General features: G+C 34.6%; 2 protein-coding genes across 2 annotated transcripts in view; one reads left to right on the forward strand and one right to left on the reverse strand.

Moving 5' to 3' along the window:
* The window catches only part of LOC134246897 (uncharacterized), a 211,539-nt gene that overhangs the window by 149,186 nt on the left and 41,731 nt on the right, over window positions 1–20,622 (reverse strand). The window lies entirely within an intron of this gene.
* On the forward strand, window positions 6,475–8,471 carry LOC134246880 (E3 ubiquitin-protein ligase TRIM45-like). Its single transcript, XM_062729226.1, has one exon. The coding sequence runs from the start codon at window positions 6,517–6,519 to the stop codon at window positions 8,410–8,412; it is 1,896 nt and encodes a 631-aa protein (XP_062585210.1). The 5' UTR covers window positions 6,475–6,516; the 3' UTR covers window positions 8,413–8,471.

The following is a 20,622-nucleotide window of genomic DNA, read 5'->3' on the forward strand; positions in this document are numbered from 1 at the left end:
CAAAGATTTCATTCTTGTCCCCTTAGATTAACTTCTTTAAAAGTTATTGCCCCTTGTGCGAAAAACCTTGTTATCGCTACTCCTTCGAAACCATAGACAGTAGAGACATCAAAACTTCACTAATGTCTTAAGGGTCTTTAGGCCTAACTTCACTTTATAAGTGCAAAAGGATCTGATGACCCCTTATATGAGTTATTGCCCTTTAACTTCTTTGTAGTTACTATTAAACCTTATAACTTGAAAACTATAAGTAGTAGAAGCATGGGGTCAATTGCATTGTGACCCTTGACCTTTGACCTTGAATATTTTTTTCAAGGTCAAAGGTCAAGGTCATTCATTTTTTTTATTTTCATTTTTTCTATGCCTTAAAGAGAGTTTTGGTTTCTTTTTCATGAACTTTAATTTTTAGGAGTCAGATATAAAACAAAGTTCAAAGAAGGTGGAAAGACCTCTTATTGTTCTGTGAACAATAAGTCTCCTAGTTTTTTTTATTAGGTCTTTCCACCTTTCTGTGGAAAGACCTATTGATTTCCTTCTGTTTCTTCTTTTCCTTTTTTATTATTTTTCCGCCGTGTGATTTTTTGTTTCAAGATTTATCGAAAAGATTTATAGTATATAAGAATGTACTTCGTAAAAGATGTTTGCAGTTGACCCTGCGTAAATGAACCTTGACCGCTTTCAAAGTTATTGCCCCTTTCACAAGAAATGCTTGTTATCGCTACTCCTCAGAAACCGTAAACCGCAGAGGTATGAAACCTTTACGAATGTCTTCGACTAATTTTGGGGACTCTTCAATCTATTCATTGTGAAAGTATTCGGTGACCCCTTCAATGAGTTATTGCCCCTGAAACTTTTTGAATTTTACAAATAATTAAAAATTTTCAGAACGAGAAGTGATAGAGACATTGGACCAACTGCATTAGATTTATTGACCTTTGATCATGAAATTAATGCAAAGGTCAAAGGTCAAGGTCATTCCAAAATTGAGGAATTAAGCTCTTTTTATATCTTTTTTGTCTCTTAACATATACAAACTGTCTTAACATAAATAATATGTACTCTTAAAACTATTCAAAAGATTTTATTCGTATTCCGTAAGACTGACCCAATTAAAAGTAATCGCCCTTTTTGCAAAAAACCTTGTTATCGCTACTACTTCGAATCCGTAAACCGTACAAATATGAAACCTTCACTAAAGTCTTCGACTAATTGAGAGGACTCTGGAATCTATTCATTGCAAAAGTCTTCGGTGACTCCTTCCATGAGTAATTGCCCCTGAAAGTTTTAAAGTTTACAAGAAAAATTAAAAACTTTTAAATGACAAGTGGTAAAGTTATAGGACCAAGTGCATAAGATCTTATGACCTTTGACCTTGAAAAGTAGGTCAAGGTCAAAGGTCAAGGTCATTGAAAAATTAGGGAAATTGTCAATTTAAGCTTAATATCCAAATGACCTTGACCTTTGACCTTGATATTTGACATTGACCTTGACCTCTGACCTTGACTCTTACTCAAAAGGTCATAAAGAAATATTCATTACCTTTATCTAGATTAAGACCAAGTGTTAATCTCAAGTTTACCTCTCTCTTTTTTTTTTTTGATGACCTTGACCTTTGACCTTGATAAATGACCTTGACCCTTGACCCCATTGACCTTAAGGTCACAATCAAGCTAAAGGTCGTGGAGGTATTTACAACCATCACTCTAACAAATGCTTATAAAATCACCCCCCCCCCCCTTAAAATAAAATCAACACCAACTTAGAGAAAATGTCTACAAGTCAAACGAAACGAAACATCGACATAAGATTCGTAATAAAAGGAAGAAGAGACCTGAAAAAAAGTGTCCTGAGAGTTTTAAGGTGAGTCTCTAAAGTATAATGACATTCTAGTGAATATCGGCAAAATCTGCATTTTTTTGTTCTGTCTGAAATTAAGTTATTGCTGAACATAAAAATTAATTAAAGCTCGTATTGGCTATTTCTGCAATTATTGTTAAAATCATTCGATTCTCCTGCTCTATTACGACATTTTAATACCAAGTATTCTTGCTTTCTTAGGTGTATGGAATTTATTTTAATTTTATTTAGATTTAAATATGAATCGGCTGAAACTCGGAAATAGCGATTTTTCATATAAAATAATTTTGCACGCTCTCCGTGACACCGTCTTCTTCATGAAATGCATGTTTCAAGTTTAATTTATGCTCATAACTATTCATTCAATCCAAATAGAGATGATTATTTAATCTAACCTCTGAGTTCGCCATTTCTGTCAAAACGAACGCGCCTATATTTTCACAAATTGTAAACACAGTGCCGACACGAAAGTTCGAATGTATCATAAGCTCTGTATGATTAACTCAATCTATTCAAACTATAAACAAACTCAAATGTTTTTTTTCATAGGAAATCTCCATTTTCATTATCCACCAATCGTCTCTCAGAACTATTCATTATTCCTCTCTATGTTCCATCACAAACAAATAAATACACGTGTTTCTGTACTATTTTTATTTAAATCCACGTGCTTTTATTTCTTCCTTTTTCTACACTATTAGTTTACGGAAAACAATTTCATCGGAGCGCCTGTGGCGTAGTGTATAGAGCGCTCGCCTGGCAATCTGAGGTCCACAGTTCGAATCCTGCTGGCAGCACTTTTTAATTTTTTTTTTTTTAATTTTTTTTTTTTTTGGATTCAAATGACAAGGAAACACTTAGAAAGGTGGAAAGGACCTCTAATTGTTCTCTGAACAATTAGTCTACTAGTTAGGTCTTTCCACCTTTCTGTGGAAAGACCTATTGAAATGCTTATGTTTTTTATTCTTTTTCTGCCGGACTTTTGAAACCGCAAGACGTATCGGAAAACCTTATAGTTCATGATATTGGATATTTAAAGTTATTCCGAAAAACGACCCAAGAAGTTTGAACTTTGACCCCTTTCGAAGTTATAGCCCTTTACGCAAGAAATGCTTGTTATCGCTACTCCTCCGAAACCGTAAACCGTATAGGTATGAAACCTTCACCAATGTCTTTGACTACTTGAGAGGATCTTTCAATCTATTCATTGCGAAGGATCCATCTACCCCTAATATGAGTTATTGCCCCTGAAAGTTTTTGAATTTTATGAATAAATGAAAATTTTCAAAACGAGAAGTCGTAGAGACATGGGACCAACTGCATAAGATTCACTGACCTTTGACCTTAAAATTTATGTAAAGGTCAAAGGTCAAGGTCATTCCAAAAATGAGAAATTAAGCTATTATAATCTCTTTCAACTTATATTATCTGTCTGTGCATCATTAAAATGCACTTTTAAAACTATTTCAAAGATTTCATTCTTGTCCCCTAAGATTAACCCTTTTAAAAGTTATATCCCCTTGTGTGAAAAACCTTGTTATCGCTACTTCTCCGAAACTGTAGACCGTAGAGACAGCAAACCTTCACTAATGTCTTAAGGGACTTTAGGCCTAACTTCACTGTATAAGTGCAAAAGGATCTGATGACCCTTATGTGAGTTATTGCCCTTTAACTTCTTTGTACTTACTATTAGACCTTATAACTTGAAAATTATAAGTCATAGAAGCATGGGGTCAATTGCATTGTGACCCTTGATCTTTGACCTTGAATATTTTCCAAGGTCAAAGGTCAAGGTCGTTCCAAATTTTTTTTTAATTTTCATTTTTTCTATGCTTTAAGACAACTCTGGTTTCTTTTTCATGGAAATTAATTTTAAGGAGTCAGATATAAAAATGTGAAATTCAGAGAAGGTGGAAAGACCTCTTATTGTTCTATGAACAATAAGTCTCCTAGTTATTTTTCCGCCGTGTGATTTTGAGTTTCAAGATTTATCGAAAAGATTTTTAGTCCATAAGAATGTACTTCATTAAAGATTTTCGCAGTTGACCCTGCGTATATGAACTTTGATCCCTTTCGGAGTTATTACCCCTTTTGCAAGAAAGCTTGTTATCGCTACTCCTCCGAAACCATAAACCGTAGAGAAATGAAACCTTCACTATTGTCTTCAACTAATTTAGTAGACATTCCAATGATTTATTGCGAAAGTATTCATTGACCCGTTCAAAGAGTTATTGCCCCTGAAACTTTTTGAATTTTACAAATAATTAAAAATTTTCAAAACCAGAGGTCGTAGAGATATGAGACCAACTGCATAAGATTCATTGACCTTTGACCTTAAAATTCATTTAAAGGTCAAAGGTCAAGGTCATTCCAAAATGGAGTAAAATAGCTCTTTTTATATCTCTTTTGTCTTTCATCATATAGTTAATGTGTATGCATCATTAATATGTACTTTTAAAACTATTTCAAAGATTTCATTCTTGTCCCTTAACATTAAACCTTTTTAAAGTTATAGCCCCTTTTGCGAAAAACCTTGTTATCGCTACTCCTCCGAAACCATGAACCGTAGAGAAATGAAACCTTCTCTAATGTCTTCAACTAATTTAGTAGACACTCCAATGATTCATTGCAAAAGTATTCGTTGACCCCTTCAATGAGTTATTGCCCCTGGAAGTAATTGAATTTTACAAATAATTAAAAATTTTCAAAACAAGAAGTCGTAGAGACATGGGACCAACTGCATAAGATTCATTTACCTTTGACCTTAAAATTCATGTAAAGGTCAAAGGTCAAGGTCATTCCAAAAATGAGAAAATCAGCTCTTTTTGTATCTTTTTTGTCTTTCATTATATATTTAGTGTCTATGCATCATTAATATGTACTCTTAAAACTGTTTCAAAGATTTCATTCTTGTCCCCTAAGATTAAACCTTTTAAAAGTTATTGCCCCTTGTGCGAAAAACCTTGTTATCGCTACTCCTCCAAAACTGTAGACCGTAGAGACACTAAACCTTCACTAATGTTTTAAGGGTCTTAAGGCATAACTTCACTATATAAGTGGAAAAGGATCTGATGAACCCTTATATGAGTTATTGCCCTTTAACTTCTTTGTACTTCCTATTTAACCTCATAACTTGAAAACTATAAGTCATAGAAGCATGGGGTCAATTGCATTGTGACCCTTGACCTTTGACCTTGAAAATTTTTTCAAGGTCAAAGGTCAAGGTCATATAATTTTTTTTTCATTTTTAATTTTTGCTATCCTTTAAGACAATTTTGGTTTCTTATTCATGGAATTAAATTTTAAAACAAAATTAAAATTCAAAGAAGGTGGAAAGACCTCTTATTGTTCTTTGAACAATAAGTCTCCTAGTTATTTTTTATTATTTTTCCGCCGTGTGATTTTGAGTTTCAAGATTTATCGTAAAGATTTTAAGTTCATAAGAATGTACTCCGTAAGAGATTTTCGCAGTTGAACCTGCGTATATGAACTATGACCCCTTTCGGAGTTATTACCCCTTTCGCAAAAAAGCTTGTTATCACTACTCCTCCGAAACCGTAAACCGTAGAGAAATGAAACCTTCACATGTCTTCGACTAATTTAGTAGACACTTCATTGATTCATTGCCAAAGTATTCATTGACCCCTTCAATAAGTTATTGCCCCTGGAAGTTTTAGAATTTTACAAATCATTAAAAATTTTCAAAACGAGAAAATGTAGAGACATGGGACCAACTTCATAAGATTTATTGACCTTTGGTCTTGAAATTTATGGAAAGGTCAAAGGTCAAGGTCATTCCAAAACTGAGAAATTTAGCTCTTTTTATATCTCTTTTGTCTTTGAGCATATACTTAATGTCTATGCATCATTAATATGTACTCTTCAAACTGTTTCAAAGATTTCATTCTTGTTCCCTTAGATTAACTTCTTTAAAAGTTATTGCCCCTTGTGCGAAAAACCTTGTTATCGCTACTCCTTCGAAACCGTAGACAGTAGAGACATCAAACATTCACTAATGTCTTAAGGGTCTTTAGGCCTAACTTCACTTTATAAGTGCAAAAGGATCTGATGACCCCTTATATGAGTTATTGCCCTTTAACTTCTTTGTAGTTACTATTAAACCTTATAACTTGAAAACTAAAAGTAGTAGAAGCATGGGGTCAATTGCATTGTGACCCTTGACCTTTGACCTTGAATATTTTTTCAAGGTCAAAGGTCAAGGTCATTCATTTTTTTTTTAATTTTCATTTTTTCTATGCTTTAAAGAGAGTTTTGGTTTCTTTTTCATGAAATTTAATTTTTAGGAGTCAGATATAAAACAAAGTTCAAAGAAGGTGGAAAGACCTCTTATTGTTCTGTGAACAATAAGTCTCCTAGTATTAAATTTAATATTGTGCTTAATTTCCAATGTGCACAAGGAGAGCGATGTGGCCATTTGGTCTCTTGTCTCACAAATGTGTACAAAATGAACATACATGTACGTATATAATGTTATTCTGTTCAAAAACAGTAAAATATTTCTCATTTTAGATAATTCGTTTCGCGTTGATAAATTAATTTTTTCTTTTATTACATCGGGATCGATCTTCTTAAAAAGAAACCAACTCCACTTTCTACTTTCGATTTCTACTTTGACTTTCAGTGAACTTACAAAGGAAAATGGCTTCGGCGCCTTCAAACAATGACCTTACAGCATGTTCCATTTGTTTTGAAAAGTTTAAGATACCAAGATGTCTACCTTGCTCACACTTATTTTGCCACGGTTGTCTATCGTCATACATTGTGACTTGGCGTGCATCTAAAGAGGCGCCCATGGGGTTTTCGTGTCCGCTATGTAGGGAATTCATCCCATCACCAGTACCTACTAACAAGCCAGAAAACTGGGCTGATAAATTCCCAATATGTGAAATGCTCGAAAAATACAATAATTTCATGGAATCTAGACTATGTTCAGCGTGTCAGAGAGGAAACGAAGAAGAAGAGGCAACGAGCATTTGTCTGACTTGTGAAGATGCTTTATGCGTAATCTGTACGAAATGTCATAGACAAAATCGGGCATCAAGTACACACAAAATAATTCTAATTAACGAGCGTAATATAGTTGTTCCATTGACTACTGCTTTACTGAAAAATGAGAATTGTGAGGACCACCCCGATCGAAAAGTCGAGCTGTACTGTAATGACCACAGTAAATCATGTTGCACACTGTGTGCCAGCACTCAGCATAGAAAATGTGACAGCATCGTCGACATACGGAAAGCCGTAGAGACAATAAGGAAAAGTGATAATATACAATCATTACAAGAAGGACTGAGTAAATATGAAGTGGAACTGTTGAGAGTAAAAAAGACACAAGAAGATAACATCATTGAAATTGACAATATTTCGGATCTCATAACAGAAGAAACAAAGAAGCTGAAGAGAGAAGTCATTGAACAATTAGACAAACTTGAAAGCGAGCATCAGAATGAATTGAGCAGAGTTACGAAGGAGAGCAGGGAAATATTGAACAAAAATATTGATTCTCTTTCAGACAGAATTCAGTTCACCAGTCACTGTCTGAAAAGTCTTCGGGAAGTGAAAGTAGAAACAGGTCCTTCTTTTATAAAGGAATACCAGAAAATCAAAAGACATTTTGAAATGATGAAAAAGCAAAATTTGAGCAAAACAGAGCTAACGATCAAGATTGCAACCTGTGCAGCCAAGGAACTGGAGCAGCTTAAAATTGCTGTATCCCATTTAAAACCTCAAGTATCAAAATCTACAAGTCACCCTGTCACTGATTTAAACTTAACAAAGGCACAATTTTCTCTTCTCTATGCTTTTGACGAACCGGATCTGAACATATGCAGTGGCACTTTCCTTCCTGATGGAAACTTCGTTGTAGCCAGCCACAATACATGTACAAAAAAAAATGATCTAATTAAGTACTCTATGAAGAATAACACATCCAAACCGCTAAAAACATTTTATTCCAACAGTTGTCTTTTTGATGTACGATGTGTCAAAAATGAACTGTATGTGACTGACCACACAAATAAATGTGTAATCGTTATTTCAAATGATACCTTCACAAAAATGCGTGAATTTTCTGTTCATCCAAATTTTAATCCTTTTGGTATAGCAATCTTGGGGATCTTTCTATTTGTTGCTTGTGAAACTGCCATTCTGAAGTATGATATGCAAGGAAACTTGATTCATTCTTATCCTGTAGAAAACAGAGTTCTCTACGTGCTTGTGATGGAGAGCGGACACATTGTGTATAGCAATGTGGACACCCATAACGTTACTGCTATGGACGATCAAGGGACCTCACTCTGGACATACAGCAATCCAAAGCTTAGGACACCCTATAGTGTGGACAAAGACGAGATGAATCATATCTATGTGGCCGGTACATATAGTGATAATATTCATATATTGTCTTGTAGTGGCAGACTCATCAGAATTGTAGAAAACATTCCAAAACCTGCTTTTATGAAAGTTAAAGAAGCCAGTAACATGTGCTGTGTTTCTAGCCACTTTACAAGAATTATAGTATATGAAATAAAGTAAAATTTCTACTGGAGTATATTGTACAGACAGTACATCATTTTATAATGACAATACTACAAAGCAGCAACAATGTATCAAAACATAAGAAAATTATATTCAATATTAAATTGTTACTGTACAAACTGATTCTATGCTGATTTAGATTTCTATCCTAAGTCTTCTGGCTTATGTTTGATATGAAAATTCGATTGAAAACAAAATTTTTAAAATTGCATAAAATGTTAAAATTTTCTTTTGTTGGATTTATTTTATTTAGATCTCATAATGTTTAATATGTATATAGTTGGTAAAATTAATAATTTTGTTCTCTAACATTGTGTACAAGTAGATCTTGAATGAATATCCCGGCCCGGGTGAAGGGCTCTAATGAATTATGCAGCACATTAGGTTCTGTACACATGGTACAGACTAGAAATACCTTGGTATGTCCATAGGACATGAATGCCCAGCGAAGGGTATATTAGTAATGCAACATGAAAATTTGTACTAGTGTATGAAATTTGATCAGAATATCTTGCATAGCAATGCAGTTGGTCAAGGTCAAAGGAAATGCCAAGGTAAAACAAATGTTGATACAGTTAAAAATCTCTTATCAGTATGTATCAGCATGTGAAGTTGAAAAAATATTGTAAATGGTTTCTTTGAAACTGACTTTTAAAGACACAGGGTGATAAATGTGAGGTCAAGGTAAAATGAAAAGTCAAGGTCAAAAATGTTGATGCAGTTGAATTGCTTACATCAGTTTGTATTAGCGTATGAAGTTTGACATGTACTAATTTAGAAAAAAAGGTCCAGATAAAAGGAAAGGTCAAGTTTAAAAATGCTGATGCAGTTGAATAGCTCTCATCAGTATGTATCAACATATGAAGTGTGATAAAACTGTCTTAAATGATATTTTTAAAACGGAGCTAAACACTAATTTAAAAAAAAAAAGTGAAATCAAGGTCAAAGAAAGGGTTAAAGTAAAAAAAATGATGCAGTTGAATAGCTCTCATCAGTATGTATTAGTATGCAAAGTTTGATAAAAATATTTTGGATGGTTTTCTTTAACTCTTTACAACTTACTGTACTGTTATGCAACATATAACTAAATGTTCATGTCATTTCCCCGCAAGCACCTTTTAGCGTGGTACACGTTTCTCTAAAGTTTATTGCAAATAATATTAGGACGCTATACTTCAATAAAAAATAACTTTTCTTATTTGATGAAATTTTTGCAAGTATAAAATAGAAGGAAATAGGCATTAAAGTAACAATTTAATGAACTTTTTAACTTTTCACGCGAAAATGCGTGATTGCGGGGAAACGGTATATGCATGATTTTGCGTCAGAATTAGGAAATGGTATATGCGTTAAAATGCGTGACTGCGAGGAAGGGGGTTAAAACTGGGCTAAACATTTATTTAAGAAAACTGGTCAAGGTCAAAGGGAAGGTCAAGGTCAAAAACTCAAAATGGTGATGTAGTTGAATATCTCTTTTCAATATGCATCAACATATGAGTTTGATAACACTATGATGATGCATTAACTAAAATCAAACTGTCGCATTCTTACATTGTATGAAATATTTCTTTGACTTTTTTCTTGGTAATTTTTCCCATGAGAGGAAATCTTCAATATAGAAAAGCTCAACCCCAAACCGTCCATTGCAGTTTTTAAAGTTTTTTAGACAACGGGGTACAAGTAATACAGAGGAATTTAGATTGTTTTTGTCCTCAATTTGTTCAAAATATCAATGAAGGTTGAAAAGGAGCAATGTATTCTGTTTGCCATTTCATTCAGAAAATATATTTTAATAGTAAAAGTGGATCCTTCCGCGTTTAAGCTGACCATCTGAGAGCTTCTGCGATAGTGAGGGTGTCTGTCCATCTGTCTATTTGTCTGTAATGCCACTCAGTTGTTGTTTTCAAAAACGATCTTCTCCCAAAGTTTTTGTTCGATTTCAGTGTAACTTGGTACGCCTACACAAGTAGACTACACTAAGAAACCATCATTCTGCATTTCGATGAATGCTGTTGCCATGATTACTAAGTAGCATGTAAAAGAAATTCTTTGAAAATCAAGAACAAGGCATGCAAACGTATATAAATATTCAAGTTTTGAATTTTCTTTTAAAAGAATCAAGTTTGGAAAGAGTAAATTAAAGTTCTTATTATCATGATTATTGAAATTAAATACCGGGTAATAATTACAAGTGACAAGCGGATTTTTTCAGCGGAAAATTTTTACGCAATTGTTTTTCTTTTTTATAAAACTAAATTTCAAGGTGGATGCATACTGTCTACATGCATTCCATTCCTCTTCAAAAGTATCGACTTCCCCATCTACCAGTCCCAAACACGGTCCCCTTTGGGTCGATACTTTTGACAGTATGCATCCACCTTGAAATTAAAAAAAAAAAAAGTATCGATCATTTTCTGCTACCAGCCTGAAAAAATAGGGTAGGTTAATATAGTGTGACCAAGTGAAATAAAGATGTTGATGTAGGTTTCTATATTTATTTACGTAACATATAAGGTGATTCTACAAAAAAATACAAGTACATGTAAATATATACAATTTATACATAGTAATGCATTACGTATGACAAGTAAATACATATTAAACTTTATTACTGATAATCTTAGTCGTTCATTTACTAAGAAAAATTGTAATTTAAAGTTATAAATATATAATAAAATACCTTGTGCGAGGTGGAAGTGTCTAATCAGGGCGCCCGATCTGCAGTGATTTGAATTTAGATTTGGCTAGCTTATAATACAAAAGGAACAATCTGATTTGATGGTTCATTATGAAAACAGCCAATGAAAATTCTTAACCAATAGTAAATCAAAGAAAGTGTTCACCAGCTCCCATAGCAAAAAGAAATGGCATTTTTCCATTTTATCTCCATTCATTCAGCATTTTTAGCCATTTTTCATTTCAAAACCATTTTTCCTACATTTCTCTATCTTTCAATTTTCATAAACCATTTTCTCAGAACCATTTAAGAACCATTTCTGTTAGAAAATGTATTTCAATTGGTAAAGTTCCAACATTTTCTTTCCATTTATTTGAGTAAATGGAAAAGAAATGCCAGTTTGGTGATCCACCTTGCTTGATGGGGCCATTTTTCTCCCATTTATTTTCTGAGAAATGGAGAAAGAAAAAAATGGTTAGTCTTAGCCTTTAATATTATGATAGATTTATCAGTGGTTAATTTATGCCATGTGCCAGGTTTTTATAATGGGGCACTGGATATCAGAATTCTTCCCAAGCTCTGTATTGACCGCCTTTTCCAGTTTAAGTTTGAATATTGGACAAGAGCACTTTGACCTAGCTGGTAGTGATCGAGTTTAGATGGATGGACTATTCTTCAAGGAATATATCGGGTTTTAGTGTTTTTGAAGCTGACAAAACTGTATGTTGATGGTCAAAGCAGAAATAGATAACTTATTTCTTGGAAGATGATTATTTGTGACTGTTTTCATGTTTCAAACATTTGCCCAATTGGAAAGCTAGTTTAAACGTACGTTACAGCAGAAGAAATGCAACACATTCGTTTTCCATACACAGAAAGGACCCTATTCTTTTTGAGTGGTAAGTATACATATGTACAAAATTTTTATTAATTTGAAAGTAACAGACAAATCCCAAAGAAAACGCAAAAGGATTCGAGTGCCCATTAATCATACTGATCGATGCAATAATCAATAAACCAATCTTGTTAATGAAAATTTGTCAGACTGATAGACTCTTTTATAAATTCTTATTGATTAACATCAATTAAAATAAATTTTGTTAATATTTTCTTGCATTTCCTTTTATTTTTAGAATAGTCTGCTTGCATACATTGTCATATGGACATGATGGAGCACAAAAATGAGCACGGGAAGATATAAATTTTCAAAGATGGAGCAAGACTACCACAATTCAGATCAAATTGGGATTTTAATTGATAAAAATTTCCAGGAATTCAAAAACCAAATATGTGAAAAAATTGAACAAGTGACCTCTATTTTGTGACTGACTCTGCAACTAAGAAGATGGATTTTTAAAGTGCTTAATATTCCTTGCATATGGATATCAATTAAGGGCCCACCTAAATTTTTCATTTTTCAATTATGAAGAAAATGTTTTAAAATGGATATTAAATGGCTAAAACAAAAACCATTTATTTTTCATTTTTCATCTCATTTGCATAAATGGTTTTGAAATGGTTAATTTGCATGTTACAGGGCCCAAAAAAAAGTGTTTGAATGGACTTTGAATGGAGTTTGAATGGAGATAAAATGAAAAATGGTTTTTAAATGATCAGCCTTTCTGTTGAGAATTCTTGAAAGATTTGACGAAATAAAATGGTTTCTGAATGGTCTTTAAATGGTCAGAAAAGAAATGGCTTTTAAATGGTATCTAAATGGATTTCATTTTGATAAGGGCTCAATCCACCTGCGCACACAAACTAACCCAACTTTAATCTCAAAGACATCGTTCAATTATTTTAGAACGTAGTTAAAAATGAAAAACTTTAATAAATATATTCAATATATATAAATCCGCCCACATACTTCCCTGCTTTGAATTTTATCGTCCCGATAAAATCAAATTATAATAAATAAACAGAGACAAAATACAATTCGAATGTTTCAAATTTACAGTCTTTAGTTCATTATGACAGTTTTTATTTCAGAATTAAACCCACATACTGTCCTGCTTTCCGCGCACATGCAAACTTCGACGCAAGGGCATTGGAAAACTAACGTCACTGTTTTTATAGTTGTCACACGCATCGCTGATTGAATTTGGAGGTACGCGCTTAATGTCTCGTCTATGAAGAGTTCTCTGCTGTCCGTCACTTGAAACCACTGTGTACACACTGTCCTTGATCGTCCGGACGCGATATCTTGTTGAACTCCAAAGGTCCTGTAGCTTGTGTCTTCCAGTAAAACCTCTGTTGCGTACATGAAAACTTCATCTCCCACCTTAATCGGAGGATCTGCGATGTTGTTGTCGAAGCTCTCCTTCCTCTTAGATGCGTTTCTTTCCAAATTACTTCTCGCATGTTTGAATATTTCACTGACACACTTTTTATGATCTTGTATGAATTCATCATAACTTGCATCACTAGTAGAATTAGACACACTAGTAGAATCAGACACAATTAAATCCACGGGAAGTTTAGGTTTACGTCCAAAGAATAAATAAAAAGGACTGTAACCAGTGCTGGAATTCGGAGACACATTATATGCGAAAGTAACATCGGATAAATGGTCAGGCCAGAGTTTCTTCTTCTGTGGAGGTAAGGTTCTGAGTAGATCATGTAATGTGCGATTGAAACGTTCTGTCTGTCCGTTTCCTTCCGGATGATAGGGTGTGGTTCTCGATTTCTGTATGTCGTACATTTTACAAAGTTGTTTTATAATATCCGATTCAAAGTTTCTCCCCTGATCGCTGTGAATCCTATCCGGTATACCATAACGATGAAACCACTGTTGTATTAGACACAAAGCAACGGTAGAGGCTTTTTGATCACGAGTTGCTACTGCCTGTGTAAATTTGGTAAAAACATCCGTCATCACCAGTACATTTTCTTTGCCTTTCGATGGTTCCAACACTGTGAAATCTATGGCTAAAATCTGCAGAGGTCGATTGGCTAGTAGATGATTCATCGCTGGTTTAATCTGTAGATTTTCGGATTTGGCCACACAACACCGTTCACAACTCTTGCAATATTCTTTGACATCGTTGAACATTCCAGGCCAGTAACATCGGTCTTTGATAACACTAAAAGTTCTTTCAATTCCCTGATGTCCGAGGTTGTTATGACACTGTGTAAGAATCTCGAGTTTCAATGAAGATGGTAAAATGAATTGCTTGGTTTCTCCCTTGACCGGATCACACACTGTTCTGTAAAGAATTCCGTTTTCTACACTTAAACGATTCCATTGCCTAAGAAGAATATGGACATCTTTTTCACAATTTTTGCGTTCCTCTTTCTCTGGGTAGACTCCTTGTTTCATAAATTTTAAGATTTGGTTGATGGCTTTGTCCTGAAACTGTAATTCCTTCAGATCTTTCTGGTTGAACTTGTAAAGAGAACATTTCACTTCATCACATATCACTTCATCACACATCACTTCAGATGAATCTTTACACAGACTCTGTTGTACACACTTAACATCTTTTGGAATTTCAGATGAAAACAGATTTCCAAGACTGGTTGATGAGGTAAGTACATCTTCTTCACTCTCTGATTAACGTGAAAGAGCATCTGCGTTGGAATTATGTTTTCCACTGCGATATTTTATTTCAAAGTTGAATAATGCCAACTGAGACACCCAGCGTTGTTCGTATGCACTTAATTTGAAGACTGTAGATACACAAGCGGGTTATTGTCGGTATACACCGTGAAAGTGGAATTCACTAAATAATCCCGGAATTTGTCGGTAAGGCCATACCAATTTCTAATATAGTTCGTCGGATTCGCCGCTTCTATTTATTACAAATGCAAATTATAATATTAAAAAAAAAATGTCCGCGCGCGCTTCCAAAAAAATCCGACTACAATTTTTTTCTCGACTTTTTGCACCAAACACACAAGAACTTTGAAACTTGTATGACAGATGCGCGGGATTTATAGTGAGATAGAAGCAGTTTGTGAAGTTTTGCACCATGCAGTCTGTTTAACTGTTCATATGTACCAGGGGTGTGCAATTAGCATCCCCTGACGCCCAGGGCTAACATTTTTGGGGGTCGGGATAGTGGTTTTCTACAAGGAGGTAGCCCGTCGGGCTAGTAAAAAATATAACTACACACGCAATACATGAAAAGCACAACCGGTATTTTAACTCGTTTTTGGCTATAAAATTCCCAACCAGTTTATATTTTCCAGACAACAATACTCCTACTGTCAATAAATCTCCATAATCTTATCCGTTTTGCAGAACTACCTGACTTATTTACTTCCAAAAACGATCGTTTTTTCCTAATCCGAATTTCCTCTATTCCTCCGTTTATGGTAAATACATGCAGCTATATCTTTAAATTATTTACGATCACTCAATCAACTGAAAGATAAGTGTTTTGTGACTCACATAAAATACATTTATTTTGTTTTGAATGATTTAAGATGAAAACAAAATGAATTTAATTTCATTCTAAATGAGCTAGTGCAATGATCAGAGAAAGGGAAGATAATTTATTGAAGTTCATTTTAATTTTATTTCATAATATTTAAACATGACTGAATTTGATATTGAGAATTAAAACTTGACTTTAAAAAGAATGACCTCAGGGCTCAGTACCCTGACTTTTATCAGCAATTAATTTCTTTTTCAACATTATTTTATAGTTCAATTATTTTAATTTTTGCCCCTGTATTTGGGCTAGTAACTTTGCATTTGCCACTAGCCTGTGGGCTAGTACTTGATATTTTTAATTGCACAACACTGTGTACTATAGTTAAAAACAATGGGTACAAAGTTGTTTCATACACAGCAATAGAAATGGAAGCAGAGGAGATGTTTGAAAACATTACATTTATGAAAGTAAAGTCTTTGAAATTTGATACATTTTTACTTATTAAAAAAAATCCCCAAAAAGTTAAGAATGATAAGTTCATGTGGTATGCAAATGATATCTATCTTTATTTTTTAGGTTCACACATTTTGAAATAAACACTTTATTAAAAAATATATATATGTATAAATTATATTCGCTCGCCTCATAATTTTGAAACCCAAAATAAAAAATAATATTAATAAAAAAATTTCGCTCGCTCGCCTCACTTTTTATTTTTGAAAATCCGAAGAACTATTTTACAAATTGGTATGGCCTAATGCTCCAATACAAAGCTAGAAGTTCCAGACGTCTTGAACTATAGTTCTGCATATTACGTTCATTGGGACGCAGAGATCGGCTGGCGTATGCGATAACACGTGAATGGCCATCTTGATGTTGGGAAAGCACAGCTCCCAAACCGCTAAGACTTGCATCAACTTCCAATACGAATGGCTTTGTGTAATCCGCATATCCTAGAATCGGCGCAGAGGTATGTAATTCCTTTAGTAACACAAAGGATTTTCCACATTGACTATCCCATTTGCCACAGAATATCTTCTTATATGCATTTGGAAATTTCCTGATTAGGTTGTACAAAGGTGCTGCAACTTGCGCAAATGACTTAATAAAACGTCTGTAATATGACGCAAGTCCACGAAACGATCTTAACTGTTTTGGTGTTGATGGTGTTGCCCAGTCACGCACAGCTTTCACTTTATCTGGATCTGTATTAATTCCATGCTTTGACACAATGTGACCAAGGTATTTCACTTCCTGTTTGAAAAAATCACATTTAGCTGGTTTTAACTTAAGCCCATGTTGACGAAGCCTTTGAAACACTACAGTTACTTGGCCAGTTCCGAATAAGAAACCGATTCGACGGTGCTACAAATATATTAGGAATTATTTCAAAATCTAAGTGTTTTGTCAAGGTAGTTCGATGACTTGTGGAATTAAATATTGTTTCATAAAAGTTCAGCCTTCCCTCAAAAAAAATTATTTCGCAAGTTACCATAGGTGTCCATTTTACCAGTTACGAATAAGCCGACGGGTTCCGGATACCCTAGAGATTCTTATTCAATTCAACCCTAAATTTAAAAATATACGTCCCAGACGTTATCCATTGGCATGCCTAAGAAAAGTTAAATTAATTGCTTACCAATAAATTATTTGTATTTCCAAAGGTTGAAGAGAAACTAGAGGTACTGTGGGCACTGAGCTCATTTTAATGATACCCTACGCCTCCTTTATGATTATTTAGGACAAAGTCCATGTTTTACTCTGGGAGACCCGAAATAAATGTCAGATCAAAAAGTAAAATAATAGGTCACAATGTCACAATGCAATAAAGAATATGTGAAAGTATCATTAAATCTTATTCAGTGGTATAGGAGGAATTGCGGACAAGAGATAGATATACCTTTCAATATTACAAAGAATGGCAGTATCTATGTTTTTCTCAGGGAGCCCAAATTATGTACCAGATCCAAAAATAAAATAGGTGCACTTTGGCACTGTTAAACAAAGATTCTGTGAAAGACTCATTAAACTCTGTGAAGCCTCATTAAACTTCATTCAGTGGTAGAAGAGGGGTTGCGGATAAGAAATGGATACCCCAGAGCATATCAGACGGACGGACGTACAGCTAGACGGACGGCTAGACGTACAGACGGATGGATGGACAAACATCCAATTACTATATACCGCTTCTTCCTGTTTTTCAAGCAGGGGTAGAATAAGTCACGTTTACAATGAAGAAAACATCGAAGAGTGAATTTATAAAAGTGTTTAAAATGGGTATTCGGAACTGGTAAAATAAGAGTACGAAAATATTTCGATATCTTCCAGCGTTCTAAATATTTATTTTTGACAAGTTTTTAGTATATGTTAGAGTACATATCAAACTAAATTTTGATACCTAGAACGTTGTTTTATGTGAAAAATTTATGCATCTACAGAGGTTTTTCTGCAGACTTACGCGTCGCGGTGATTCAGATTTGTTGCTTTGTAAAAGTATGTCGACTGTTTCAAGTACGATAACGAAACCAAACTGAGGGCAAAAAATCAAAACTTCACGTAATTCAAACACTCATGAATAAGCCTTCTTACCATAGAAATCAATTTATTTTTACACCGTTGAATTTATTAATTATCAGTCCTTAAATTACTAATTATTCGGAACTGGCCAAAATCCGGAACTGGCCAAACGACTGTACTTCTAATCTTTGAATTTGTTCCTCAATTGACCGCGAGAACACAATGATGTCATCTAAGAATACAAGGAGTATCTGGAAAACTTCGTCCCGGAAACAATGCTGCATAAGTCTCTGAAAGGTCGCGGGGGCGTTGCATAGACCGAACGGCATGGTGTTAAATTCGTAGAGCCCAAACGGTGTTGTAAATGCGGTCTTATGCTTGTCCTTCTCTTCAACTGCCACTTGGTTATATCCCGAAGTTAAATCCATAGTCGAGAAATAACGAGATCCGCACAGTGTGTCAAATGATTCTTCAACCCGTGGAAGAGGGTACGCATCTTTGATTGTTTTTGAATTTAATTTCCTATAGTCTACACATAGTCGTAAGTCGCCGTTCTTTTTGCGAACAATCACAATTGGTGATGCATATGCACTGGTACTTTCTTTGATGATATTTTTGTGTAGAAGTTCTCTAATATGTTGTTTCACTTCTTGGAACTGGGTCGGTGGAATTCGTCTGTAAGGTAAGTTAACGGGCACTTCATCTGTCAGTAGAATGCTGTGTTTCACTGTATCCGTAAATCCCGTATCTAAATCCGATTGCGAAAATACATCTTGATATTTGTAGAATAACTTTTGTATGTTCCGTTTCTCTTGGTCTGTCGCATCTACGTTGTTTAAATCAACAGGAATACGGAAATTTGGGTCACATGAATGTTCGGTAACAGATTCAGTTGTATTACACTGCACAAATATTTCCTGTACTGAACCACAGTTAGAGAATTGTATAGGATCACTGTTCTCGTTGACTACTTCTTCTGCTCTAGATAATACAGCTATGCGTGTTCGAGGTGAAATCCAGACGTCGGAATCACTGATGTTAGCTAACCGCAGGTAGAAATGACCCTTGATCACTTGAACGAATGTCCGAACTATCACAATGCTGTCTTGCAGGTGTTCGCTATAGGACAATGGTTCTGCTACGGCTGAGTAACTCCCAGGTATCGGTGGCCCAGTCGCGTTGATAACAATAACAGAATTGGCCGGAATTCTAACGGGATGTCGTGCAGACAGTTTTGCAAATCCATATACACTTCTATTTTCCTGATCACAAACTCGGAATGCTGACTTCACTTTTGAATTGTTGGATATTTCAGACACTTTTTCATGGTAATAATTTCCATGCCTTTGAATAAAAATGTCTCTACACTGTCCAATAATATTCATTCCTAGAATTCCTGGGACATTATGTTTACGTTTACTTGTCACTGTATCTTCTGGATCCTTAATTATCAATATGCCGCGATCTTTAATAATATTTCCCATACACTCAACGTCTGCTTCTATGTATCCTATATACGGAATAGAAATTCCATTTGCTGCTTTTAGATTTAATTTTACATCATTTTTAATGTTTTTGCATATTGTTTCAATGTTATCTCTATAAAAACTTTCCGTAATCGTTGTCACCATTGATCCAGTGTCTAACAAACAGTTTATTTCTATGCCAAATAGTTTTAGGTTGACTGTAGGGCTTGGACCGAGAATACGATTGACACAGTTAGAGTCCTCTTTATTTCCCACTGATGTCGGACTCTGCTCATCAGTAGGATCTATTTTCCCGACTGCTGATAGTTGCGTGGACAGTCTCTTCTGAGATGATTCTCGCTGTTACAGTTGAAGCATCGGCGGCGTAATGGAGGATATGATGATTGGTACTGCCCTTCAGATTTTGACACAAATTGTGGATATGATGATCTGTATTGCTCTTTAGGTTTTGACACAGTCTGTTGTTCTAATAGTTTCGTTAGATTGTCGATGTTTTGTTCTTGTCGTTTAATGAGTTCTAGGCACTTGTCAATTTCGTGAGTAGTTTTCTCGACCGACTTAGTAGATTCCGTCACTGACTTTTCTGTAGAATGCTTTTCTGTCGAACACTTTGTCCGGGGTTTTTCTTCTTCTTCTGAGAATAAAATTGCCTCGTCGCGGAAGTCTAGAAAATGCATCTTTGGTTGTCGTCGAATGAGTCGTTTCAATTCTCGGCGTAATGAAATATCAATCACATTTTGCGCAAATTGCTCACAAAGAGTAAGATCAGGATTGGGAATAACATCTGTGTTTTTCGTTGTTATTTTCTTTAAGAGGTTCATCAATGCGTAGCTATATTCCCGTAAAGATTCTCCCTCCATCTGTTTCCGCTCAAAGAAATTTCTCTGTAGAACTGTTATTCCTTCTTTGTTTCCGAATGTCTCACTCAAAATGTGCAAAACTTTGGTTGGATTGTTTCTTTCTTCATATGATCTGTATTTTATTTCTTCTTTTGCTGATCCAGTTAAATTTGAATAAATGAAATCGATACTCTCCTCTCTATTCATACGACAGCTATCAATAACATGTTCAACCTCTTCTATCCAGTCGTCGACATGAATTTCGTCTTTTTCTTCACTTCCGCTGAATTTTGGTACATTTCGGACTG

Source organism: Saccostrea cucullata, unplaced genomic scaffold (genome assembly GCF_032062105.1).
Source record: "Saccostrea cucullata isolate Sc308-1 unplaced genomic scaffold, CSIRO_AGI_Scuc_v1 ctg111, whole genome shotgun sequence".
Taxonomy (NCBI): Eukaryota; Metazoa; Mollusca; class Bivalvia; order Ostreida; family Ostreidae; genus Saccostrea; species Saccostrea cuccullata.